At 35.4% G+C, this 23412-nt stretch overlaps 1 protein-coding gene and 1 long non-coding RNA gene across 6 annotated transcripts; one reads left to right on the top strand and one right to left on the bottom strand.

The window, feature by feature from the left end:
* Positions 1-49: 49 nt before the first annotated feature.
* Positions 50-1459, top strand: LOC127841061 (uncharacterized). The gene is made up of 2 exons (XR_008030695.1): positions 50-606; positions 666-1459. It is a non-coding gene; the product is annotated as an uncharacterized LOC127841061 (long non-coding RNA).
* LOC127841053 (sideroflexin-1-like) lies at positions 819-23043 on the bottom strand. 5 transcript variants are annotated; one of them, XM_052369574.1, is made up of 12 exons: positions 22719-22773; positions 13562-13620; positions 12964-13133; positions 12276-12446; positions 11553-11651; positions 11155-11230; positions 7896-7981; positions 7152-7279; positions 5302-5351; positions 4307-4356; positions 3776-3823; positions 819-2852 (listed from the first exon to the last, which is right to left on the bottom strand). In XM_052369574.1, exons 1-12 carry the CDS (start codon positions 22756-22758, stop codon positions 2756-2758), a joined length of 1074 nt encoding a protein of 357 aa, XP_052225534.1. In that variant the 5' UTR covers positions 22759-22773; the 3' UTR covers positions 819-2755. The 5 variants fall into 5 exon arrangements, with proteins under 5 accessions (XP_052225534.1, XP_052225532.1, XP_052225533.1 ...); XM_052369572.1 differs by lacking the exons at positions 13562-13620; positions 22719-22773 and adding an exon at positions 22908-23043 and having other exon boundaries at positions 819-2854; positions 3777-3823; XM_052369573.1 differs by lacking the exons at positions 13562-13620; positions 22719-22773 and adding an exon at positions 22904-22957 and having other exon boundaries at positions 819-2854; positions 3777-3823.
* Between the last annotated feature and the right edge of the window lie 369 nt (positions 23044-23412).

Genomic DNA, 23412 nt, shown 5'->3' on the forward strand with positions numbered 1-23412 from the left:
TGAAGTATGGTCATGACACTAGGCCCATATTGAAGTATGGTCATGACACTAGGCCCATATAAATGTATGGTCATGACACTAGGCCCATATTGAAGTATGGTCATGACACTAGGCCCATATTAAAGTTGGGTTAAGATACTTGGCCCATATTAAGGTATGGTCATTGCACTAGGCCCATATTGAAGTATGGTCATGACACAAGGCCCATATTGAAGTATGGTCATGGCACTAGGTCCATATTGAAGTATGGCCATGACACTAGGCCCATATTGAAGTATGGTTATGACACTAGGCATATATTGAAGTATGGTAACACTAGGCCCATATTGAATAATGGTCATGTCACTAGGCCCATATTGAAGTATGGTCATGACTCTAGGCCCATATTGAAGTATGGTTATGACACTAGGCCCATATTGAATAATGGTCATGTCACTAGGCTCATATTGAAGTATGGTCATGATACTAGGCCCATATTGAAGTATGGTCATGATACTAGGCCCATATTGAAGTATGGTCATGACACTAGGCCCATATTGAAGTATGGTCATGACAGTAGGCCCATATTGAAGTATGGTCATGACACTAGGCCCATATTGAAGTATGGTTATGACACTAGGCCCATATTGAAGTATGGTCATGACACTAGGCCCATATTGAAGAAGGTCATGACACTAGGCCCATATTGAAGTATGGTCATGACACTAGACCATATTACTAGTAACTGATTTCAGTTGCATGACTACACTAGGAATCATTTCAAGCTGTAATACAACTTGAGCAGCTAGATATTCCAGCTAAATAACACTGAACAAAAGTCTTTTGAATATTTTTATTATATTATGTGTTTTAACAGCAAAGTGATAGTTGCAAACAAAAACAACAACACGATTGATCATTCAAATCTAGATCTGTGATTTTACATCAAAGTATTAGTTGCTAATATATTCAATTAAGAACATGATTGATAAATCCATTATAAAGCCTTTTTACTTCTTACAACACATTTTTAAACATTTTATTTCATACAATACCCAATACATGTAGCTCTAGCTGTATTAAGTAAGTTGTCTGAGATCAGCATCCTTGCCATTGCTTGTGCTTGTCAGAGTGTCTGACATATTATTTTGTTTACAAATTGTTTGTATTGTCGGAGCAAATAAATATAAAATATTGTTAGCAATACTTAGTTGAGCATTATCATGATATGCAAAAATTATTTCTGTCACTTTTGCAGTGTCCCCATCCACCTTTCATGCAATCTGGATGTAAGGTATCTGAGTATGAACTTTATCACAAAAGTTTATTTCATTTTTTGTACTAGTTCTGCAGAATAATTGTTTCCTTATTAGTGACATCCTCCCCATTCTTTCTATAAGCACCCAAATATCAGTGTGTTGGCCATAAGTTTGATACTGTTTGGTACGTTTGTCACCATTGAGATAATAAATACTGCAGTCCTGCTGACCAGAAAAACCCAGAAAACAAAAATACAAATCATCACTCATGCACACAAGTAAACAATAATAGCTCAACAACATAAATCTGACAATTACCTATTCCGTTTATTCATAATATTTCACAATACCATTACAAGAAATTCAAAATTCTTGAATAGAAAAATAGACACAAAAATTTGGTGTACAACAAAGACTTAATGTTATCATGTAAACACTTGCAAAAACAAAACTCAGTATGAATATTGGAAACATACATGTATCAAGGCAGCAGTTTATGCTAATCAAGTACCATGTACAAGCTTGAAGTCAATGTTGGCAGCAAAATGGATTAATATTTATTGTAAATATTTTCTGTGGCTTTACTTGCAGACTTTCATTCCCAGCTCCTTATTTCTGTTCATTTTCTTTTTTTGTACTATTTTATTGGTTTGGGAAAACTTTCTATTAAAAATGATTTTAGGACTAATTAGTCACTTCTATCTTGACTGAGATTGAGGATACATTGTAATTCTGAAGAAATCAACAAGTCTTGTTTTTTGGTTTTATTATATCTACTAGTATCTTGTTATAAATTGTATTATTTTACCATTGAAAATATTGATCAATGATCTTAAGTATTAAAGTTAAAAGAAAGCAAAAAAAAAAACAAAAACAAATATAGTACTCAAAGCATTCAAAAGTGCATAAATGTGCATCATACATTTTCATCCACACCCCACCCACCCAAACAAACCAGTCATAACAATTCATCAACACTAACCTGTAAATTCCAATATAACAATATAAGTAAAAGTGGTGCTCCAAATTTCAAACACATGAGTCATGTATTTCAAAACATTCAAACTTATCAATAATCAAATACAATATTCCAGGTAGTAAACATTCTGTTTGGATTAAGGGTGTGAAAAGTAGTGCCCAGGTTTTGGTAAGGAGGGTTCGTGTCTCAGTTCCCAGTGGATATGTAGTGTCCCAAACTGGAGGAGGTTGTGATTTTGCAAGCAGTTTTCAAGTTATTTATGTGGCAAACAACTGCAATACAATGCTCAAAATCCGCTATGGTTTATGCTTTTTTTTCACAGAAATTAAAATCCTTACATGTATAACTGATTACAGATTACACAGAGACATGTCTTATAACATTGATAGCAGCATATGAATGATATGATGACACTAACTGGCACAAAACCTCAAAATACTCAAATATTCTCTGTTATCTACAGTATACATGTGTTCCCAAAATAGATTGCTATATTGTTCAATGTTCATATTGTTTGGCACATACAGATAACGGGTCATTATAATCCCTTGTTGAAGTAGACACGGTCCACTGGGTCTGGAAGCGCCTTGATTTTCTCTTGCAAGTCCTTCTCCAAACTGCTCACAGCCATAGAACTGAAAAAACAAAATCAGCATATAGACTTGTTGACACATTGTACACTGACTGAATAGTGAGCAGCACATAATATCAGCATACAGACTTGTTCACACATTTGACACTGACTGAATAGTGGGAAGCATACAAAATTAGCATATAGACATGTTAACACATTTTACACTGACTGAAGTGGGCAGCATATAAAATGTGTGTACTTTTATTTGGGTCACTGTATATGGATAATTTCAAACCAGTCATGTCTATAACATATGAGTACTGTAATGATGTGACTGGTAGTCAGATACATAGCAATTCTCAATATTTTCACAAATGGCTCATTTGGCATTCAGCGAGAGCTTTTTATACCAATTGTGTGTACCTTGTAACAATATAGAAGAAACACCCAAGTTACACATTTTAGTGTTTTCGAATCATAATTGCACTTCATGACAAAATCGCTATGTTTAAGTCACTTGCAACAGGATTTACAAAGACTAGCAAAGAAAATACCCGGTACCTTGTTTCCCTCAAGAGAGAACCTAAACCTTGTACATGTATTACTTTTAAGTGTTGACTTTTCTAGACAACATTGGTATGGATAGTATGGATTGAATCATCAATGTGAAGATGTCTATTGACTTGTCAGGTCAATACCTCTTATAGACATAAATAGAGTATAATAATGTGAAATTACATCAATACATGTGCACATTGACAGTTTACTTTAGAAAATTACTTAGTTAAAAAGGGATAACTCAAACAAAATCTTTGGACGAAAAATACTGAGAAAAAGTTTTAAAAACAATAAAGATAACACTGGAACAAATAGGGTACTGAACGTTTCAACACAGATACCTTTAAAAGATAGTTTTTGAGAATGAGACTTTGACAAACTTCCAACTACCAGAACATTCAAAAACACCCTATGCAATCATGTTACCTTTTTTGTGGGAACAGGGCACAACAGAATGGCGTGGCAAAAACAAGGCTGAAAGATAGATCACACATGTTTTGTCAAGTATGGCTCAGAAAAATTAATCAAACAATGACATTACTTCATGAATTAATGAGCAGCATCATGAAAAACAATTTATTATGGTGTGTGCAGCCAGTGTAGGGTAGGGTTATTTTTTGTAAGGATTGCAGTTCTCCTAATTGATATCAATACATCATCTTGTTTAGTATTTGAGATATAAACTTGTAAAGTTATAGCACACAAAAACAAATGGAAATAACTCTTATTTAAGAAAGTGCAGGGTTATGGTTCTTGCACATGACACTCTCCTCATTGATTTCTATATGCCCATTAAGTTTCATGTTGAAATGCTATACAGTTTCTAAGATGAAGCCATAAAACGTTTATGAGTGACGGATGGACTTCTGGACATGCCAAATCGATATCCCACTTCCTTTTGCGGGGGTTAATATGCAATCATTATTAATATTGCTTTCAAGCACTCAAAATACTTACAAGAAGCCCACAACTAGAACTTGAATCGGGGCATTCAACCAGGGGCGTGCCTGAATAAACAAAAAAATTACAACAACCAAGAAGTGTCCTCACTGGGTAGTCGACCTAAACTATGGCATGTAGGCAGATTACAGCACAATGCCAGATTTTGCCTCTGTGTAATATTTGCTTACATGGTACATATTTAGATTGTCATGCCATAATTTTGACATTATGCTTCCCCATCTTTCTCTCAACAAGGAACAAAAGCATCTTTGTAAAACTACACAAAGCAATACAAAAAGTAGTCCAAACTGTTTGATGGATATATATCCCATTTGGACTGCCAATTGTTTGGTTTAGATTATGATAGAATCTGAATATTGACCACATTTTTATTGATAGAGACATTTGCTTAAGTACCTGCATACTACAATACACCTCATATATTTGGATACTCAAGATACTGGTAATCAAACATTCAGACAAAAATTGTCGATACAATTAAATGGAATCTATTGCATTATGCTTAATATGTAATTTAAGAAACAAAAGTGCATCAATGCTTATTACCAATTTTATAAATGTGTACAGAGGATTTTTATATACACTAATTTTCAGCTGATCACACAATGTCAAAGTACTAAATTATTCTACATTTAATAAAATCATACACATGAGATCAAGACAACATAAACATTTTACGAGCAAATTTAACACAAGTAAAAGGCTGTGACGAAAAAAACAACAAGACATTGATTAAACTTTCAAGATTTATAATCATGACTCATTGATTACTGGTTCATGACAAAACAAATGTGGTTATACTTTAACTTTTCATAACATGCTTTTTTCTCAACATGTGTAACTACAGTGATCATTAACAATAAAATAACTAGAAATACATAATGCGCCAACATTTATCATTACATGTTTAACAAACCTTTAATTAGGCTATAAATCAATTCTTACAAGGTTTTGAATGAGGACCATGTAAATGTAGACATATGGCTTACCTTCATGAACTGTTTCTCTTCTAGCCATGACATTAAAATAGGAGGGAAGACTACAAAAGAAATGAAAAATACCTTCATGTATGAAATAAGGTATTGCAAATGATTGCCATTCAATACCAATTTCTCTTTACCTAACTAAGTGAACAGGTCAGATATTTTAGAGGGAATTTTTTGGATTGATTCTGTTCATCAATTTTTTTTTACAGACATGGTCAGTTTTCAGGACTCAATATGTCCGAAACAACAACAACAACAAAACATGTTGTAAATTCATTTTTATGTTTTATCCTATGCTGTACATTATCTGCATTGATGCAGTCTTTTTTATCTTAACATGTTAAAATATAAAATGTTTTACAACTTTTAATTGTCCAAGTACATTGTCAGACCAGTCTCATACAATTATTTTTTTAAACATTTTAAAGTTCAAATGATGTCTCAATTCTAATATGAGAGTCATTATACTTACAAGCCATACAACAAAATAGCATGATATTATAAAGGGACTCGCTCAAAGATTTTATTAATACAAAATGCCATCTAATATATGTATTTTAATATTTGGACTTCCAGCAAACACTACACAAATATTGTTGCATATACATTAACTAAACCTTGGTTACAAATGCACATGCCTGCAAGAACATGTAACATTATTTATGATGGACACGCTTTCACGGAGACCATGAATATACAAATGTAAACTTTTGGCATATTTATTCTGGTTACCCAGGCTTACAAATATATCAGTGATATTCAATATACACCAGAAAAAACTAACAAATCTACTTCTTCAAGAGAGAGGGTGTGTCATAAAGGACTCAGTATGTCTGTTAAATTTCATTCTCATAAATGTAATTTAGCTAGCCTATATTACATGTTTCTTCTTGAGTTTGATGACTAAAATGTTTTGCAATTCAACTTCACTTTCTATGAACAGCTCCCTCTAAGTTATTTACATGTTTTGCAATACACGAGGGCCTGTATTTACCAACATTCTTTGACTCAAGTTAAAACATAACTATAGACTAAGACACAATAAATCTTAGTTTAGAGTTTGAATAGATGAAGGTTTACTGTTGCTTATGTTATAATTACACTCTTCAATATGAATGTTTTAATGTGAGCTTAGGAATGTTATTGTAAACTAAAAATTCATGAATATTAAGAACTTTGAAGTTCTAAGAGTACCATAATAACTCTTTAATAGTTTTTCGGACACATCAAACAAAGTTATAGGTGTCCGAAAATTAAGAGACAAAAATTAAGGTGTCAGAAAATTATAATTATATTGAAATAAAAGCAATAAACCAATGTAAAATAATTGTATTGTGATTTACTCTTCTTTTGCTACTTTGAAATAAATACAATTTCTCAGCTTTGCTAACTCTTGCCTGAAATGATACAACCAAAAAGTAAAAACATAAAACATTCTGCTTCCTTAATAGGAAGAAACCATTTCAAATGCTGTAGGGTGAATCCCTAAACAAATCCATTGTTTTCTATCGGTAAGCATGGTAATTAACCAAATTGCACAAATGTTATGGTCCATTGCCTGTAGGCATGCATCTACCAAGTTTTATGACCTTAATCCGAATGAAAAAATCCATGCTCAAAGTGTCACAAGATAAGCAAAAACAGGGCCGATGTCTGTAGAATAGCGCTGTAAAATATACTGTCCAAAAAATTAGAGACATTAATTTAGGACAAAAACCCCTATGTCCAAAAATTAAGATTCACCCCAAAAATTTATTTTTGCTAAAAAAAGGGCGTCCAAAAACTTATTATTATGATACTCTTAAAAAGAAAAAAGTCTAATGAAGTCTGGTGAATATGGGCAAGGAACCTACTCATTCCAGGAGTAGCCATGCAGACCCTTGATATCACGACCTGGGCGATAGCCGACTTAGCTGCGTTGCTGGACTCCCCCAAACGACGACCTTTCGAGTCAAACACGGGAATTCCCTGCATGATTTCTCTGCAAAACAAGGGCATATATTACTGCAAAGGTTGTGGTAGCTTGTGCCTTTTTTTCCAAGTGTTAAGACGATCTTTTTATTTCGGTGTTCAGTTTCAGTCAAATAATGGCAGTTCCATTTCCCCCCAGTGAGCTCGGCTGGTCTTTAATATAACCTGTACAAAGAGCATATACTAATGCACAATATTGGCAACTGCACTATTTCAACGTGAGATAAAAGGAGAATGGAAGTAAACTCGTGCAACGTTTAATTCTAGAAACAAGTTAAACGCTGGCATTTGAACTCAAACACATCCCATGGATTGTAGTCTAGCATGTTTTCAAATGAGCTAACTACCGGTAGCTAGCCTGCCATTAAGAGTTTTATCCCAGACTTAATGCAAGAAAAAGCATTTATGATTGTCCTGGTGATAAATCATAATTGGTGTGGCTTTTTAGGCTAGTGTTAATGAGAAAATGTACCAAACTTGAAATCAATCATATATCTGATCACAAAGACATTAAGTAAGGTATAAAAATAAGACTATAGAACTATAAGCAATCCTTGAACATGTAAAACAATGTCAAGTTAAGAGAGTTTTGTTCTTTAAAGTCACGTCACATATAGATAACTTACCTGCTGCGCATGAAAGGTATGTTTATACAGTTGGCAGCAGCCACGGCCGTGAAAGGGACAAACCTGCCCACCAATGGAGGCATACGCTGCAATACAATGTATAGAGAGGGTCAAGTGTGGACCAATCTGCCAACAAATGGAGACATACACTGCAATACACTGTACAGAGAGGTCAAGTGTGGACCAATCTGCCAACCAATGGAGGCATACGCTGTAATACACTGTACAGAGAGGTCAAGTGTGGATCAATCTGCCAACCAATGGAGGTATACGCTGCAATACACTGTACAGAGAGGTCAAGTGTGGACAAACCTGCCCACCAATGGAGGCATACGCTGTAATACAATGTATAGAGAGGGTCAAGTGTGGACCAATCTGCCAACCAATGGAGGCATACGCTGCAATACAATGTACAGAGAAGTTCAAGTGTGGACCAATCTGCCCACCAATGGTGGCATACGCTGCAATACAATGTACTGAGAGGGTCAAGTGTGGAAAAACCTGCCCACCAATGGTGGCATACGCTGCAATACAATGTACAGAGGGTCAAGTGTGGACCAATCTGCCCATCAATGGAGGCATACGCTGTAATACAATGTACAGAGAGGGTCAAGTGCGGACAAATGTGCCAACCAATGGAGGCATACGCTGCAATTCAATACACAGAGACGGTCAAGTGTGGACAAACCTGCCCACTAATGAAGGCATACACTGTAATACAATGTACAGAGAGGGTCAAGTGTGGAAAAACCTGCCCACCAATGGAGGCATACGCTGTAATACAATGTACAGAGAGGGTCAAGTGTGGAAAAACCTGCCCACCAATGGAGGCATACGCTGCAATACAATACACAGAGACGGTCAAGTGTGGACAAATTTGCCCACCAATGGAGGCATACGCCGTAATACAATGTACAGAGACGGTCAAGTGTGGACAAATTTGCCCACCAATGGAGGCATACGCTGTAATACAATGTACAGAGAGTGTCAAGTGTGGACAAATCTGCCCATCAATGGAAGCATACGCTGCAATACAATACACAGAGAGGGTCAAGTGTGGACAAACCTGCCCACTTATGTAGGCATACGCTGTAATACAATGTACAGAGAGGGTCAAGTGTGGAAAAACCTGCCCACCAATGGAGGCATACGCTGCAATACAATACACAGAGACGGTCAAGTGTGGACAAATTTGCCCACCAATGGAGGCATACGCCGTAATACAATGTACAGAGAGGGTCAAGTGTGGACAAATTTGCCCACCTATGGAGGCATACGCTGTAATACAATGTACAGAGAGTGTCAAGTGTGGACAAATTTGCCCATCAATGGAGGCATACGATGCAATACAATACACAGAGAGGGTCAAGTGTGGACAAACCTGCCCACTTATGTAGGCATACGCTGCAATACAATGTACAGAGAGGGTCAAGTGTGGACAAACCTGCCCACTAATGAAGGCATACGCTGCAATACAATGTACAGAGAGGGTCAAGTGTGGACAAACCTGCCAACCAATGAAGGCATACGCTGCAATACAATGTACAGAGAAGTTCAAGTATGGACAAACCTGCCCACTAATGAAGGCATACACTGTAATACAATGTACAGAGAGGGTCAAGTGTGGAAAAACCTGCCCACCAATGGAGGCATACGCTGTAATACCATGTACAGAGAGGGTCAAGTGTGGAAAAACCTGCCCACCAATGGAGGCATACGCTGCAATTCAATACACAGAGAAGGTCAAGTGTGGACAAATTTGCCCACCAATGGAGGCATACGTTGTCATACAATGTACAGAGACGGTCAAGTGTGGACAAATTTGCCCACCAATGGAGGCATACGCTGTAATTCAATGTACAGAGAGGCTCAAGTGTAGACAAATTTGCCCATCAATGGAGGCATACGCTGCAATACAATACACAGAGAGGGTCAAGTGTGGACAAACCTGCCCACTTATGTAGGCATACGCTGCAATACAATGTACAGAGATGGTCAAGTGTGGACAAACCTGCCCACTAATGAAGGCATACGCTGCAAAACAATGTACAGAGAGGGTCAAGTGTGGACAAACCTGCTCACTAATGAAGGCATACACTGCAATACAATGTACAGAGAAGTTCAAGTGTGGACTAACCTGCCAACTAATGAAGGCATACGCTGTAATACAATGTACAGAGAGGGTCAAGTGTGGAAAAACCTGCCCACCAATGGAGGCATACGCTGCAATTCAATACACAGAGACGGTCAAGTGTGGACAAATTTGCCCACCAATGGAGGCATACGCTGTAATACAATGTACAGAGACGGTCAAGTGTGGACAAATTTGCCCACCTATGGAGGCATACGCTGCAATAAAATGTACAGAGAGGGTCAAGTGTGGACAAATCTGGAATTTTGAATGTTACAAGTCACAACAGATTTTCACCTAATCCTAAACAGGCATCACAACAGAAATAGAAAGGCACATATGCCGATTATCAGTTTCACAACATAGAAAACGTTTAGACCCAGACAAAAACATTGCCCAAGAAAAGCTTAATTGTTGACTTTAAATAATGGTATGCTATTTCTGAGACATTGATATATGTTCAACATATCAAATATATATATGAGGTATACAATAAGGCTTGCATTCAATCACTACATGGACAGATAAGTAAAAAAAAAAAATGTTTAAAATTCAAACTAATAGCACTATAACTACTAAAATGTGAACTAACTGATGGTGTTACTAATATTTATTTATTTATTACATTCATAATGTTGTTTTATGAAAATGTAGGACTATCTACTGTTTATAAATAACATACTTTTACATGCATATTAAAAAGATAGGCATATTCATCCACAATATTTGCTGACCAAAATAGCTGACCAAAATAACAGTTTTTTAACATGCCAAGTAAATATATATTACATATGAAAGGTTTATCCTTTATCTTTTTCTTTCACCATTATCATCATGTCACCTATATCACAACACCTATATCACAACAGTCAGGTAACGTATGCAAGTACCCGACAACTGCTCTACTTTAACCAGAGGTAGGGGGTGGGGAATGTCCTGGAAATATTTGTATGACCTTCTCCACAAAGTTATGTTGCCAAACTGCGATTAACAACCCACAGTCTTCAGGTTGTAGTGCACGAGTCTGTCTTTTGAGAAAACAAAACTGTACACAAAGAGGGTACTTCACAATATCACAAGACATTTCACCCGTCACCCAACGACACATACTACATGTAGAGTACTCACACTGACTAGTTTGTTGATGCCCAAGGCTGTTCCTACAGCACCCCCCGTTGCCAGGGCGTATGACATGCCAAGCTGGCTGCAAACATGTACAACTTTCATATAAAATATGTGATATTTAAATTTCCTGCAGTACGAATGATTGCAAATACATCAACAGGTTAATGGTTAAAATAAATAAAATTACTAAAGTAAACGTTATTACGCTTCAAAATATTTGAAAGATACATTTTTTGATAGCTGTTGGGGTTGGTGGTTTGAAAGTCAAATATTAGTTTAAATTTAAGTTCCAGAAATACTGCTCTTGCATTTTGAAGTTCAAATATCATATGAATTGGTTCTGTCAAAATAAAGGATAAAGGAAATTTGTAAGAATAAATCATTGACACTCTGAGGCTCACCTGTTTGATATTGGAGACTCTCCACTGCGATTGGTGTAGTTTACAATGGCATTGAATGTCTGGTTAAACCACTGCCAGAATATAACTTCTTTTGGAGACCTTAAAAACAAACAGGCATGCATTTGTTTGAACCTCTAGTAAGGAAGTTACATGTAGAACTAACCCTTGTATTACTCACTTCAAAGCTATGCAAGAAAGAACCTGTTCAAGGTAAGAATAATTTTAATGGTTGTTTTGTAAGAGAAACAACATATAACGTGTGATAAACTGTTTTGCTTGTGAAAATAAACTTGCCTAAAGACATTTTATTTTAAGCCCAAACAAAAATACACATTGTATGGCCTTAATTCAATATATTAGTTTATATAATTATAAAAAACACACCATATTTTTCCATACAAAAATGAGTAAGCATATAACAATATGATGTAACACTACGCCAGTACGCTATTAGAATTCCAACAATTATTGCATTTTCATACCTTGAAACAGTTTTACTTGTCCAACAAGTCTGGCAAAGGATTTACACAGGCGTTTTAAACAGATCTACTATAGCTGTTAATTATTTGTAATGAAGAATATTTAGAGATGTACCTTTTAATTATCAGTAAGACGTAACGCTTAAGAATTTTTAAATAAAAATTGCAAGACTATTCTTTAGTCTTAGTCTTCAGTTTCTGAATAAGTTGGTGTACACTACTGCAGAAGGACTGGTTTACCTACTTGTAGAAGGTGAGCATACAGCCAGTGATGGTCATGTTGCAGGGGACCTGTGCAGACATTCGACCGAGGATGAACATCTTCTCCTTGGTGTCAGGGTGGTAGGCGGAGTCATACAGCTGCTTAGCTGCCCAGATCTGGTCCTCAGTCAGGTTGGCCGAGTCATCTCCACTCCTATCGGCACAAAAGACATTATTCTCTAGAAAATGTTAATTGTTAATTTTAACAGCACACAGGGGTTTCATTTAGACCTGTGTGGCGGTAAAATCACACTGCAATGTTGAACAAAATATTGCCCCCCTACTTGATAAAGGTTCAGTAAAAATAAACATAAATCCCCTACCTGCATTACAGAATCATCTGCCATCTTTAAATTGAATTAAACCCCTGTGTGTAACACACCTTATTCCTAGAAAGCCTGTATGTGCTCAATATAAGCTCTATTAGTATGTGTGCAAATAACATCTTTTGGCCTTAAATGGATATTTTTATATTTGAATATGAACCTGAAATATCAAAATCTCCTATGTATTGCATCATTCTTTCCTTTGTGGCTTTTTTTCAAACTGTTTTAGACATTGCTTGTTTGCCTTCACTGAAGGCAAACATGCGATGTCTAAAACAGTTTTAAGTTCAGACAATTTTTAATTGGTTCCATGTTCTTTGACAAATATACAACAACTGAACATACTTGTATTTTTCGACTATGTGTTTTGCTTCTTCCAGTTGTTTGTTGGTGGCCAGCACATTCAAGGGATTTGTTGTTATGAAGAAATGCTTGAGGCGCCCAGAAAAAGTTCCCTGGTCATACCGAGGCTCATCCAGATTGATTCGTTGCTTCTCAGTCGTCATCTCTGAAGTCTAAAGAAATACAACACTCATCAATACTTTGTACATGTGGCTAGATTGGCTGGACTGCCTCAATAGCCAAGGACTATGTTTTGAAAACCAAAAAGTTAAAATTTTCATTATCTTAGATAAAAATATTATTGATGTTAATGAAAGTCTTTGGACGTTAGAAAATATTTTAAATTTTTTGTTAAACATTATTTAACATTTTAATGACATTTTTATGATATCTGCCTGATATAACCCTGACGGATATATTTTGTATATCACGTCATCAAATAGTTCTTCTTGAATGCTCTTATTTGTACTTTTATGGGTACATATACGTGCAGCTCAGAGTTTTTCCTGATTTGACCAAATTCAATGTAAAATGAATAAGTCTCAAGTTTGTCTATAAAATCGATTTCAAACAACCTAAAACAGCGTAACAAACACAATACCTGTTTCCATCGAACCGTGAGCGGAAGTTTTGCGAAGTTTACCGTTGATGTGTTTGAAACTTTGGATGGATTAACATTATTATTATGTGAGAACAACCCATCACCTAAGTTGTTTTCGTTTGGGAATTAGTGGTATATATATATAATCTGTTTGTTTATTTATGCCAGAAAATAGTTACAGTCAATCTTGTATTAAGAGACCACTCAAGGGAGTAATCAAAAGTGGTCTCTTAATAAAATGGTCTTTAAATAAAAAAGGCCATTCTGGAATAATGCTTATCCTCAATTTTAATCTATATGAAGGATAATCTCTTTTGTCAACAATGATTTTAACTTTTATAATAAAATGAATATAAACACAATACATAAACAATATTTTACTTATAATGTGTTTTATTTTTTCACTTTATTATAAATTATCATTTATTATAAATGAATTGTGTGTACATATTTATTTGAAAAACAACAGAGACAAGGAAATATTTTCGCGTTTTTTTCACCTGACACATTATTTTCCACGTCTTCAAGCACCTCCGCTTAACGCTTTAGAATGTTCTGAATTTGAGTTTTACCGACTCCAAACTCATCTGCGATTTTACGTGCACTTTTACTCTTTGACAATTCAAAACCCGAATTTTCTCATTCAACGTTAACACTTTTTGTTTTGACATTTTAATTTCTGCATGTACGCTTAAGGAAATCTGACTCGATTATAATACATAATGAGCTGAAATTAAAACACGTCAATTGAAAACAAACAAACAGACCTGATTGGAAAATTTATTTAGTAAATAACAATGTGATTGGCTAACAAATATCTACTAATTAGCATAATTACAAATTGGTAATGTACGGATTTCGACAGATGTTGCCGATTAATAGTTTTTTTCCCGCACTTCTCAGGAAATGTTTGTCGCGTACAGTGCATTGTTTCTGCACCTGTTATCTATACTCGAGAAAAATCGGCGTTGTCTCTTAACGTTCCACATAGTAAACTATTTAAGCTGTAGACTGTGCTTAATACATTCCTCTAATATTCAACTCAATAAATTGATACGCAGTCTAAAACATTACCGGTCAGAACTGGTCAACGAGACAAAGCATAATCATAATGGTTGGTGTGAAAACAAAGCAGAGGTGTAACAGTACATCTTATCGGCTAAGATAAACAATTAACACTGATTTGTCCCTGAGAAATCAATAGATTAACCACTTTTACCTCCTAGTGGTCGCTTAATTCAAGATTCGGACATCAAAATACACAAAAATGAGCGGTCGCTGGTCGCGTAAGACAAATGTCGCTTAATACAATATCATTATATAACGAAGAAGCTCCGTGGGATTTCAAAATGGTCGCATAAGACAAAGGTCGCTTAATACAAGTGGTCGCATCCACAAGATTGACTGTGTGTTGCTAATATTACCGATTTAAGTACCGCCTGGATTCCGGGCGGTAGACTTAACATGAAATATTCCGTAACCAGTTGCAACTCCCAGCTACCCAGAGCGTCAATAGTTGTGAGTTGGATTATTGCAACTAGTCATCAAAAAGTTGTCATTTCAGTCCATGTACTGAGGTAGGTCATGTTATTCAGTATCAAATATAAAGCCATCATTTTGGGTACAATAGAATCAGACTCAACAATACAAAAAATTGACAACAAAGACGGTTTCTCACTAATTAGGTGCACACTGCGTCGCCGCTGTAAATACACAATACAAGTCTTATCAAAAGAAATATCAACACCTAAAATTAACCATATTGACATAAATGTATATCAAGTGTTGCTCACACTTAATATTGCTTTTAAGGATTTTACACGCAAAATGAAACCAGCTTTATATCAAAATTTAAATTTCCATTACTGTCGCCACATTTGAATTTTTGAATGAAATAACGTTCATCGTATTATAAATTCGACTATTTTTCAATTACTAAGTTGGACTTTAAAGCAGTTATATTCAATTTACTTCATGTAAAGAAAGTAGTTCTTGTTGTTTGTCCCTCTATTGCTTAAAATGACACGATTATGTTTTGTCGCTTATGTTTTTGCTGGAAATTGCCGTTACTGCAAAAAGTCGTCGCCAATATATAATCAATATCAAATTAAAATATAACCGTTTATTTAAAATGGCATGCATGATTTATCAACTGTATTACTGGCAATTAAAATAACGACTAGGCTTTCTTTTGTTTTGTTTTGTCAAGTCAAAATTTAAATGAATATGATTTCCGCATGTACAATGGAAAATTTCCGTGACTGGCAAAATATTGATGAACATAAAGAGCAATGGCTAATTTTGCCAATGAAAATTACCATATAGCTGTAAGCTTAATATTATTAAATAATAACCGCCATACTTGCAGTTTCAAGTTGTATTTCTGTCTACTTATGTCATCTATTTAAATCTCCGAAACAAAATATCCGATACCGAAAATAAAAAGCAGAGTTAATATGACATATTTGATGATGTAATAACTGATGTCATCGAGATCTTTTACGTGGACATTTTATTAGAGTTTTCTAAGAAAAATACACTGTTGGAATTTGGAAAAGTTTATGTTCACGGAAGGCAAGAATTTCCACAATTGTGAGTATACCATTTATATATATAATATTTTAATTGTTGTGTAGTATATCGAATAACGTCCGTCTTTTTTGTGAAGAAATAGGTTTAAACCATTGTTTATGCAAGTTATTTTTACCTGTATTTCATCTCAGTGGCTGCAATGGTGTTGCTCATTTCATTAAATCTCTGTGATGGTCTGGTAACGGAGATTTTGTAAAATTATATTTACAAAACAATTATAAAATAACAACTTGCGTACATCTTATATCGTTTGTGCAAAAGACGTCATAGCTAACTTTTCTTTACAATTTTATTGAGTAAGGTGTTTCAAATTGCGTGCATTGTGGTTTTCATGTGCTTTTAAGGAAACGATGGTACACATAGCAAATATCAGTACACTTGTCTTCAGTATAAAATTAATATTCATATAACTGGCGTCAGACAACAATAAATACATCAATTGAAGTTTTGAGATAATTTCTAAAACACATTATAGTTGTTTTAACTTTTTATTTAAGGGTCATATAGCGTAACGGATATTTAATTTTAGTAACGGAAATTTTATACTTTCAGCAACAACCATGGGTAAAAGCCGAGCCGATATTCAAAAAGCATATCGCGAGAGACTGAAAGAGAAAAACAAGGAAGGCTATTTAAAGAGGGAAAGGGAGCGAAAGTGGCGCAATTATGTTTCGTCTCATCAGTTATCAGAAAGAGACTGAGAAGAATGAAATAGAAGAAATCGGACCAATTTAAGAGAGTTTTATGCCAGAAAGCGGGCGGAAAGAGCACCACAAGACAGTAGCCAAACTAGCGGTTATGAAAGTCGGGGAATGGAGGAAGACACCGGATAAGAAACAAGCGACAAACACCACACTAGAAATGGAGGAAATGGAACTGAGCGCGGAAGATTACTAGTTCGATTGGATTTTAAGGAGATCAACAGAGGAAGGCAAAAGGCAGCACTGAAACATTGGAAACGAGATAGATCAGCTGCAGTATCCCAAGTAAGAATCCTTGAGCAAGAAAGAGAAAAACTCAAAACGAAGTTGAAAAGTACACAAAGAGCGTTGCAGAAAGAGTACTGAGAGTACTAAGCATGTACCAAGTGTGGAATTGACACCGAGTAAACAGACAGACAGAGACATGGAGGCCGCCAATCTGACTGCTGAACAGAAGGAGAAACTCAGGCGTCCCATTCTGCTAAGTAATGTATTAGTAAGTGAAATTAGGGCCTCAAAAAAGAACACACCGAGAGATAAAGAGCAGCAATTTACAATATAGTAGCTGGGAGAATAGCCAAGAAGTACAGAACAATTAAATACTTGTCTATAAAAACCGGACTTGGGCGAAATAAACTAGGAAGAGTCAATAGCAAAGTGCATCGGATTGGAATTAAGAAGCGCCTGAGTAAGCTTGAAAAGAATCGTGAACATGTAATTAAGTTCATGAAGCGTGAAGACAACAGTTGCACACAGCCAGGTAAAAGTGACGCAAAGAAGACTGCAACAGGATGTAAGCAACATGTACATGTACATATATTAACAGATAACCTGAAAAATTTGTATCTGAAATTCAAAGCAGAAAACCCAGCAAATGACATTCCTTTTGCCACATTTTGCCGATCTAGACCATCTTATATATATAAAACAGCAATGCTGTCAAGGGTTTCATGTTTATGCTTTAAACACCAGAATGCATCGCTTTTGGTGAAGGCCCTGCGAAAACACATTGAGATAGTCGCAAATCCGGAAAAAATTGTTGAAACCAAGATTTCTGAAGATATGTTGAGAGAGAACCTACCAGTTGAGGTGTCGGTAAGTCAGTGGGCGCGTGTAGAAACAGAAACAGAGAATAAAGGCAGAAAAAGGACTGTGACACGGATAGTAGAAAACGTTGTACCCAGAGATAAGTTTATTCATCAGACAACTACACAGATGGAAGACTTTAAAGAACATGTACAAAGAGTTCACATTCAGTATGAACAAATAAAACCGCTGAAGCAAACATTACCAGAACATCATTTTATCGTACAACTTGATTTTGCAGAAAACTACACCTGTTGTTCTCACGAAGAAGTGCAGAGTGCCTATTTTAATCAGTCAGCCGTTTCACTGCATCCTATGGTTGCATATTGGAAGAATGCTGATGGTGAATTAGTGCATACAAGTTTTGTAACGGTCTCAGATGAGGCCTCACACAAAGCATCCACAGTGTTGGTCTTCATTGATGACCTAATTCCAGAGTTGAAATTGATTGATCCGCAACTGGAGATAGTTCATAACTGGAGCGACTCGCCGTCATCGCAATACCGCAACAAATATATATTTAATGAAGTTGCCAACCACTTTGAAACATATGGATGTCTAGCCTGGTGGAATTACTTTGAGAGCGGGCATGGCAAAGGTCCGTGCGATAGATTAGGAGGCACAAGCAAACGGATGGCGGATGAGGCAAGCAGAAGCGGCATTAGCGATGTGCGCGATTTCTACAACTGGGGCAAATAAGGCATCAAATATGATAAATGTCACTTTCCGGTTTGTTTCTCTGGATATTTGTGAAGCAAGAGAGGTATCAGTTGCCGGTCAAAGTATTAAGTAGGTAGCCGGTACTATTAAGCTGCATGCTGTAGTTGGTTTGGGTGATTGCAAGATATTATATCGGAATACCAGCTGCTACTGTGCTGATTGCTTAACAGGAACAATGAGTTGTTCATGCTCAAAGGCGTCAACCCACCAAGCAAGAAAAGCCCAACAACCAAACAGTGATACGAGTATTGCTGAAAATAGTTCAAGGCCGCTTGAAAACCTTACGCCATCTGAGATAGAGTGCGAAAATGATGATTTTGTTGCTGAAAATAGTTCAAGGCCTCTTGTAAACCTTACGCCATCTGAGATAGAGTGCAAAAAGATTGATTTTGTTGCTGCTATATACCAGGGAAAATGGTATATTGGGCAAGTGTGCGATCTTGCCAGTGGAGAAGTTGAGATTAACTTCATGCTAAAGAATAGACAGTCGTTTCAGTGGTCGAGCCAGAAAGACCAGATATGGATTGTCAAAAAAGATATCCTTTGCACCATGCCTTCACCAGTTCCCACAGGAAGTTCCAACAGAATGTTCAAGTTTGATGATGATGCTATACAATCTGTTGAACAAAACTTTCAAGCTCACATGCAAAATTGTTAGGGTCACTGTCTGGGTGATTACAGTATGGAGGGTCAACCTGGCTTATTAGACGTTGCTTGTTGATATTTTCTTTGTCATCAATATTACCAGTAAAAAAGTTATAATCTTTTTCTAAGATATTGTATGAGGCAAGCAATAACTAATGAATTTGGTAACTGAACAAAATATCCGTTACATGGTGCTTTAAACAAGTACAATAACAAGACATAAATTATAAAATAAACCCAATCTGATACAGAACTGGTTTTAGTATTATTAATGTTTAGCACTAGTCTGACTTTTATCATCTTATCATATTAGATGTGCAAGAAAAAGACTCAAAAAATAAAAAAGCAAGACATATTAAAATTAATCAATGTGTAAAAAATAAAAAATACATATTCTATGAGTACATTTAGCGCAACATATTCTCAAGTAATGTTAATTGTCAGTATGCAGTTACTTATTATCATTCATATTTGTTCAATGAAATTATAAATGTGTTTTATGATTGTTTCAATAATCATATTTTTATAAAATTTCCGTTACAAAAATGGTCGTTAAATTTGAAAGGCTGTGTTTACTATAGACTAACATTTTACATCAAATGTTAATGATTTTAAAATATTGACGTAATTTTCTTTAACCAATATTCTTAGCACTGTATCTACACTTAGTAAGTTAATACGCAATTATATACATGTAATATTTAGAAAAGCATGTAAACAAGAAATTTGCTTTTTTTCATAGGTATATTTTCAAAAGGTATAAATTAAAACAACATTCTTAAAAATGATTGTCATGTTAATGTTTTTGAAATTCGTGTGTTTTATTATCGGCAAATTATAATCGACACCGTTTTTGCGATGATTAAACCTTATAAACCAACTTAAACATTTGATGTTGTATTGTAACGGACATTTAAATAAACATTTTTCCGCTCTATTGGTAGTGTTCTTTATCTATCGGTTACTCATAAACCCTTTGAGGTATGCATATGCAATTTTACATACATGTAAAATATGTTTTGTTCTAACATTTTAAATACATTTAATGAACATTTTTCTCGGATTATTTTTTGCAAGTTCATCAGGTATGGCGCACCTAATTAGTGAGAAACTGTCTATAACATAATTTTAGACACAAAAAGCAACAAAAGCAGCAAAAAACATACTTTACAAATATTAACCACAAGTTCTCATGGTGTCATTATTAACACTTCAAGCACATTATTCATTCCCGCTAGAAATGCAGTCAAGTAAAGATCATGTTTCATTATTTCTTTTAAAATGGGGGCATAAAGTAATGATAAACAGAAAAACAGGCTACCGCTGCAATGTTGTGTAATGTATCAGGAGAGGCATAGAATAAACTTACCTCTGGGCTAGCTTCCCAGCCCCAGTTCATTAATTCAAAGCCTCACCAGATAGGGGCAGAAACCTATTATTATCTACATCTTAATATTGTTGACCAGAGCACTCTTTGTCATGATAAAACAAATCAAACAAGAGATGCTTCTGAAACCATTTGCAAACTTGGCCAAAAAAACAACTAGAGTTAAGGTTATTATAGCCATATAAGCAAGAGATGTGTTTGTCAGAAACACAATGCCCCCTAATGCGCCGCTTTGATTTTTTTTTACCTTTGACCTTGAAGAATGACCTTGACCTTTCACCACTCAAAATTTGCAGCTCCATGAGATACGCATACATGCCAAATACCAAGTTGCTATGTTCAATATTGCAAAAGTTATGAAGAAGGCTAAAGTTTTGGGACACACACACAGACAGATACAATGACAGACAGGCCAAAAACAATATACCCCCGATCTTTCGATCCAGGGGCATAAAAATACTTAAATCAAAATGATCAATAATTTGAAAACTTTGCAATACATGAATGAACACTGGCAAAATATGACACATGAAGAAACAATAAAAACAATCAAATGTTTAGGTGTATAGGTAGTCCAACTTGTTGATGCTCTCAAATATTAAGCTACTTTTTATATTGGTAATATTTGGAGAAGAATTCAGCCCATATAAAAAGTATCTCATAATTCTTTGCGTGTCTTATAAATAAGACTAGGTGTATAGGTACAGTCAAGTTACCACTACCGGATCATTACCCATTGCGGATCACTTTGATGTTCAAGACTGCGTATCACGATAAATAGTTGACATTTCTAGATGATATTTTGCACACAGCATCTTCAAGGCCTGTTCTTTATAAAACGCATTGATTGAGTCGTAATCCGAGCTACTCGTTGTCAAACCTTTTGGTATATTTTGCAGACATGTATATATGACTTTGTTGACTTCCATCTCGTTTCCAAATCAAGTTTGAACATGTTTTCGCGACCACATGCTATTACTCTGTTAGAAAGTAAGAAGTTTAAGCATTAATTTAAAGGCCGTTTAAAAGTCTTTCTGCCTGCAAACGTCCATTTCAGTTTTGATTCGTGTTTAAGATTGTGCAACACCTTAAATAAAATGCAGAATTAGGGCAATAACGGCTCAAGCGTGATTATATGCGTATTGATAATATATTATATTAAATTATGCAAATCTTGATGATTCTTACAATAAATGATCTCAATCTTAATGTTTTAATTATGTTCCATGTTCAATATCAATGATTAGATATGATTCAAACAATAAACATGGTTTATAAGATGCCCATATCTTTTCGATCCTTTTAGGATTTTCAACAGATAATTCACACAAGAATACCATGTGTAAAGTGTGGATACAAGATCACATATAATAACTGGCAATGTAACTTGGTCATTGTAAACAACCCATTTCATGTTACAACAGTTCTAATAGCGTGTTAGATGCCCCCTGAGTGGTTTCAGTTACGTGATCCATTTTGGCTACAACTGATCCGTTAATGCATGAATTCTGCGGCGAATAAAAGGTATCGCAAATACATTTTGCCTGCATTTAACAATAAGACTATGTGCTGAATCAGTAAGCAAAAGTAATATTTAATCAAACTGGTGTAAAAGAAGTTTCAAAACATTTACTGCTTTTCACCCGAACAACTTAATTACGCTACTGATCCGGTAATGGTAACTCGACTGTATATCAACATATAGTAATAATAATCCAGCTCGCAGCTACTGACACTCTGCTTTTGAAATTGCTGTGGTATGTTCTCAATAAAGCTCCAAGCATTTATAAACAACTACATCAACTGATAGATCTAAACGATTTTCCTTATCATTAGACTAGACATGTCCCAAACTACACTACTGTCCGAAAAATATGCACAATACAACTTTATTAAATATCCGTTAACCGCTAGCACTTTTTGAACGATGGAAAATTATGTTGTTGTTTTTTTCAAGACAATGATTTAATACAGTAACAAGTTGTACTAATAAAACATGCATTAAAAGTGTATTTCTTGTTACAACTGGATAGATTCGGAAAACACTTCGGAAGTAGGCCGAACATATTTTGATTGGAAATTAATGACAGTTGAATGAGAACGCTCTACGCTTCAAAAAAAGCAGTTTAAGTACCGTTGTCTTGTTTCATTTAAACAACGAAACTTTTAATAGTGGTTGCTTTTTGTTTTGTATTTGTAAATACAACGAACCTACCGTCCCGACATTGAGTTCGTCCTTGACCTCTTCATTGGAGGTGTTCGTACTTAACCAATGGCAATGAGCTATAAATTAATCAAAGCGCTGACCAGCATTTTGAGCTTTTTAACAGCGATAGGCACATCCACTGTTACGTACTGCGTCTTTTTAACGCTTCATATAAAGGTTATATATTTTTAAACCAATAGATTTTTATTAAGGCACCGCACCAACACTGCAAAGTTTTATATTTATATCAATGGTACAGCCCAGTAAAATCGGGCTGTCCATTTTATGGCCGTTTTCGACCTTTTTAAGCAGAGTTATATGTTAAGCAGTGTGCTCGGGCAATGGTTTCTAACCGAAGTCCCGAGGGTAAATAACCCCATTAGTCAGCCAGCATTTTGAGTTGATCAAATCCTACTAAGGTTGGTCTACTGGTAGTGGTTAAAGAACTTGCGCCAGAAAACTCAGGGGTCGCAACCCATATACTAATTCATTTCAGGTTCGTTCCGAGAGTATG

Source organism: Dreissena polymorpha, chromosome 8, assembly GCF_020536995.1.
Source record: "Dreissena polymorpha isolate Duluth1 chromosome 8, UMN_Dpol_1.0, whole genome shotgun sequence".
Lineage (NCBI taxonomy): Eukaryota > Metazoa > Mollusca > Bivalvia > Myida > Dreissenidae > Dreissena > Dreissena polymorpha.

Bases quoted from the DNA above. Each gene is read 5' to 3' on its own strand.
- LOC127841053 (XM_052369572.1), bottom strand. From the start codon at position 13,124: ATGACGACTGAGAAGCAACGAATCAATCTGGATGAGCCTCGGTATGAC. The intron at 11,231-11,552 runs GTGAGCCTCAGA...ACATGTTTGCAG, and splicing joins GAGTCTCCAATATCAAACAG to CCAGCTTGGCATGTCATACG. The intron at 7,982-11,154 runs GTGAGTACTCTA...ATTGTATTGCAG, and splicing joins GCATCAACAAACTAGTCAGT to CGTATGCCTCCATTGGTGGG.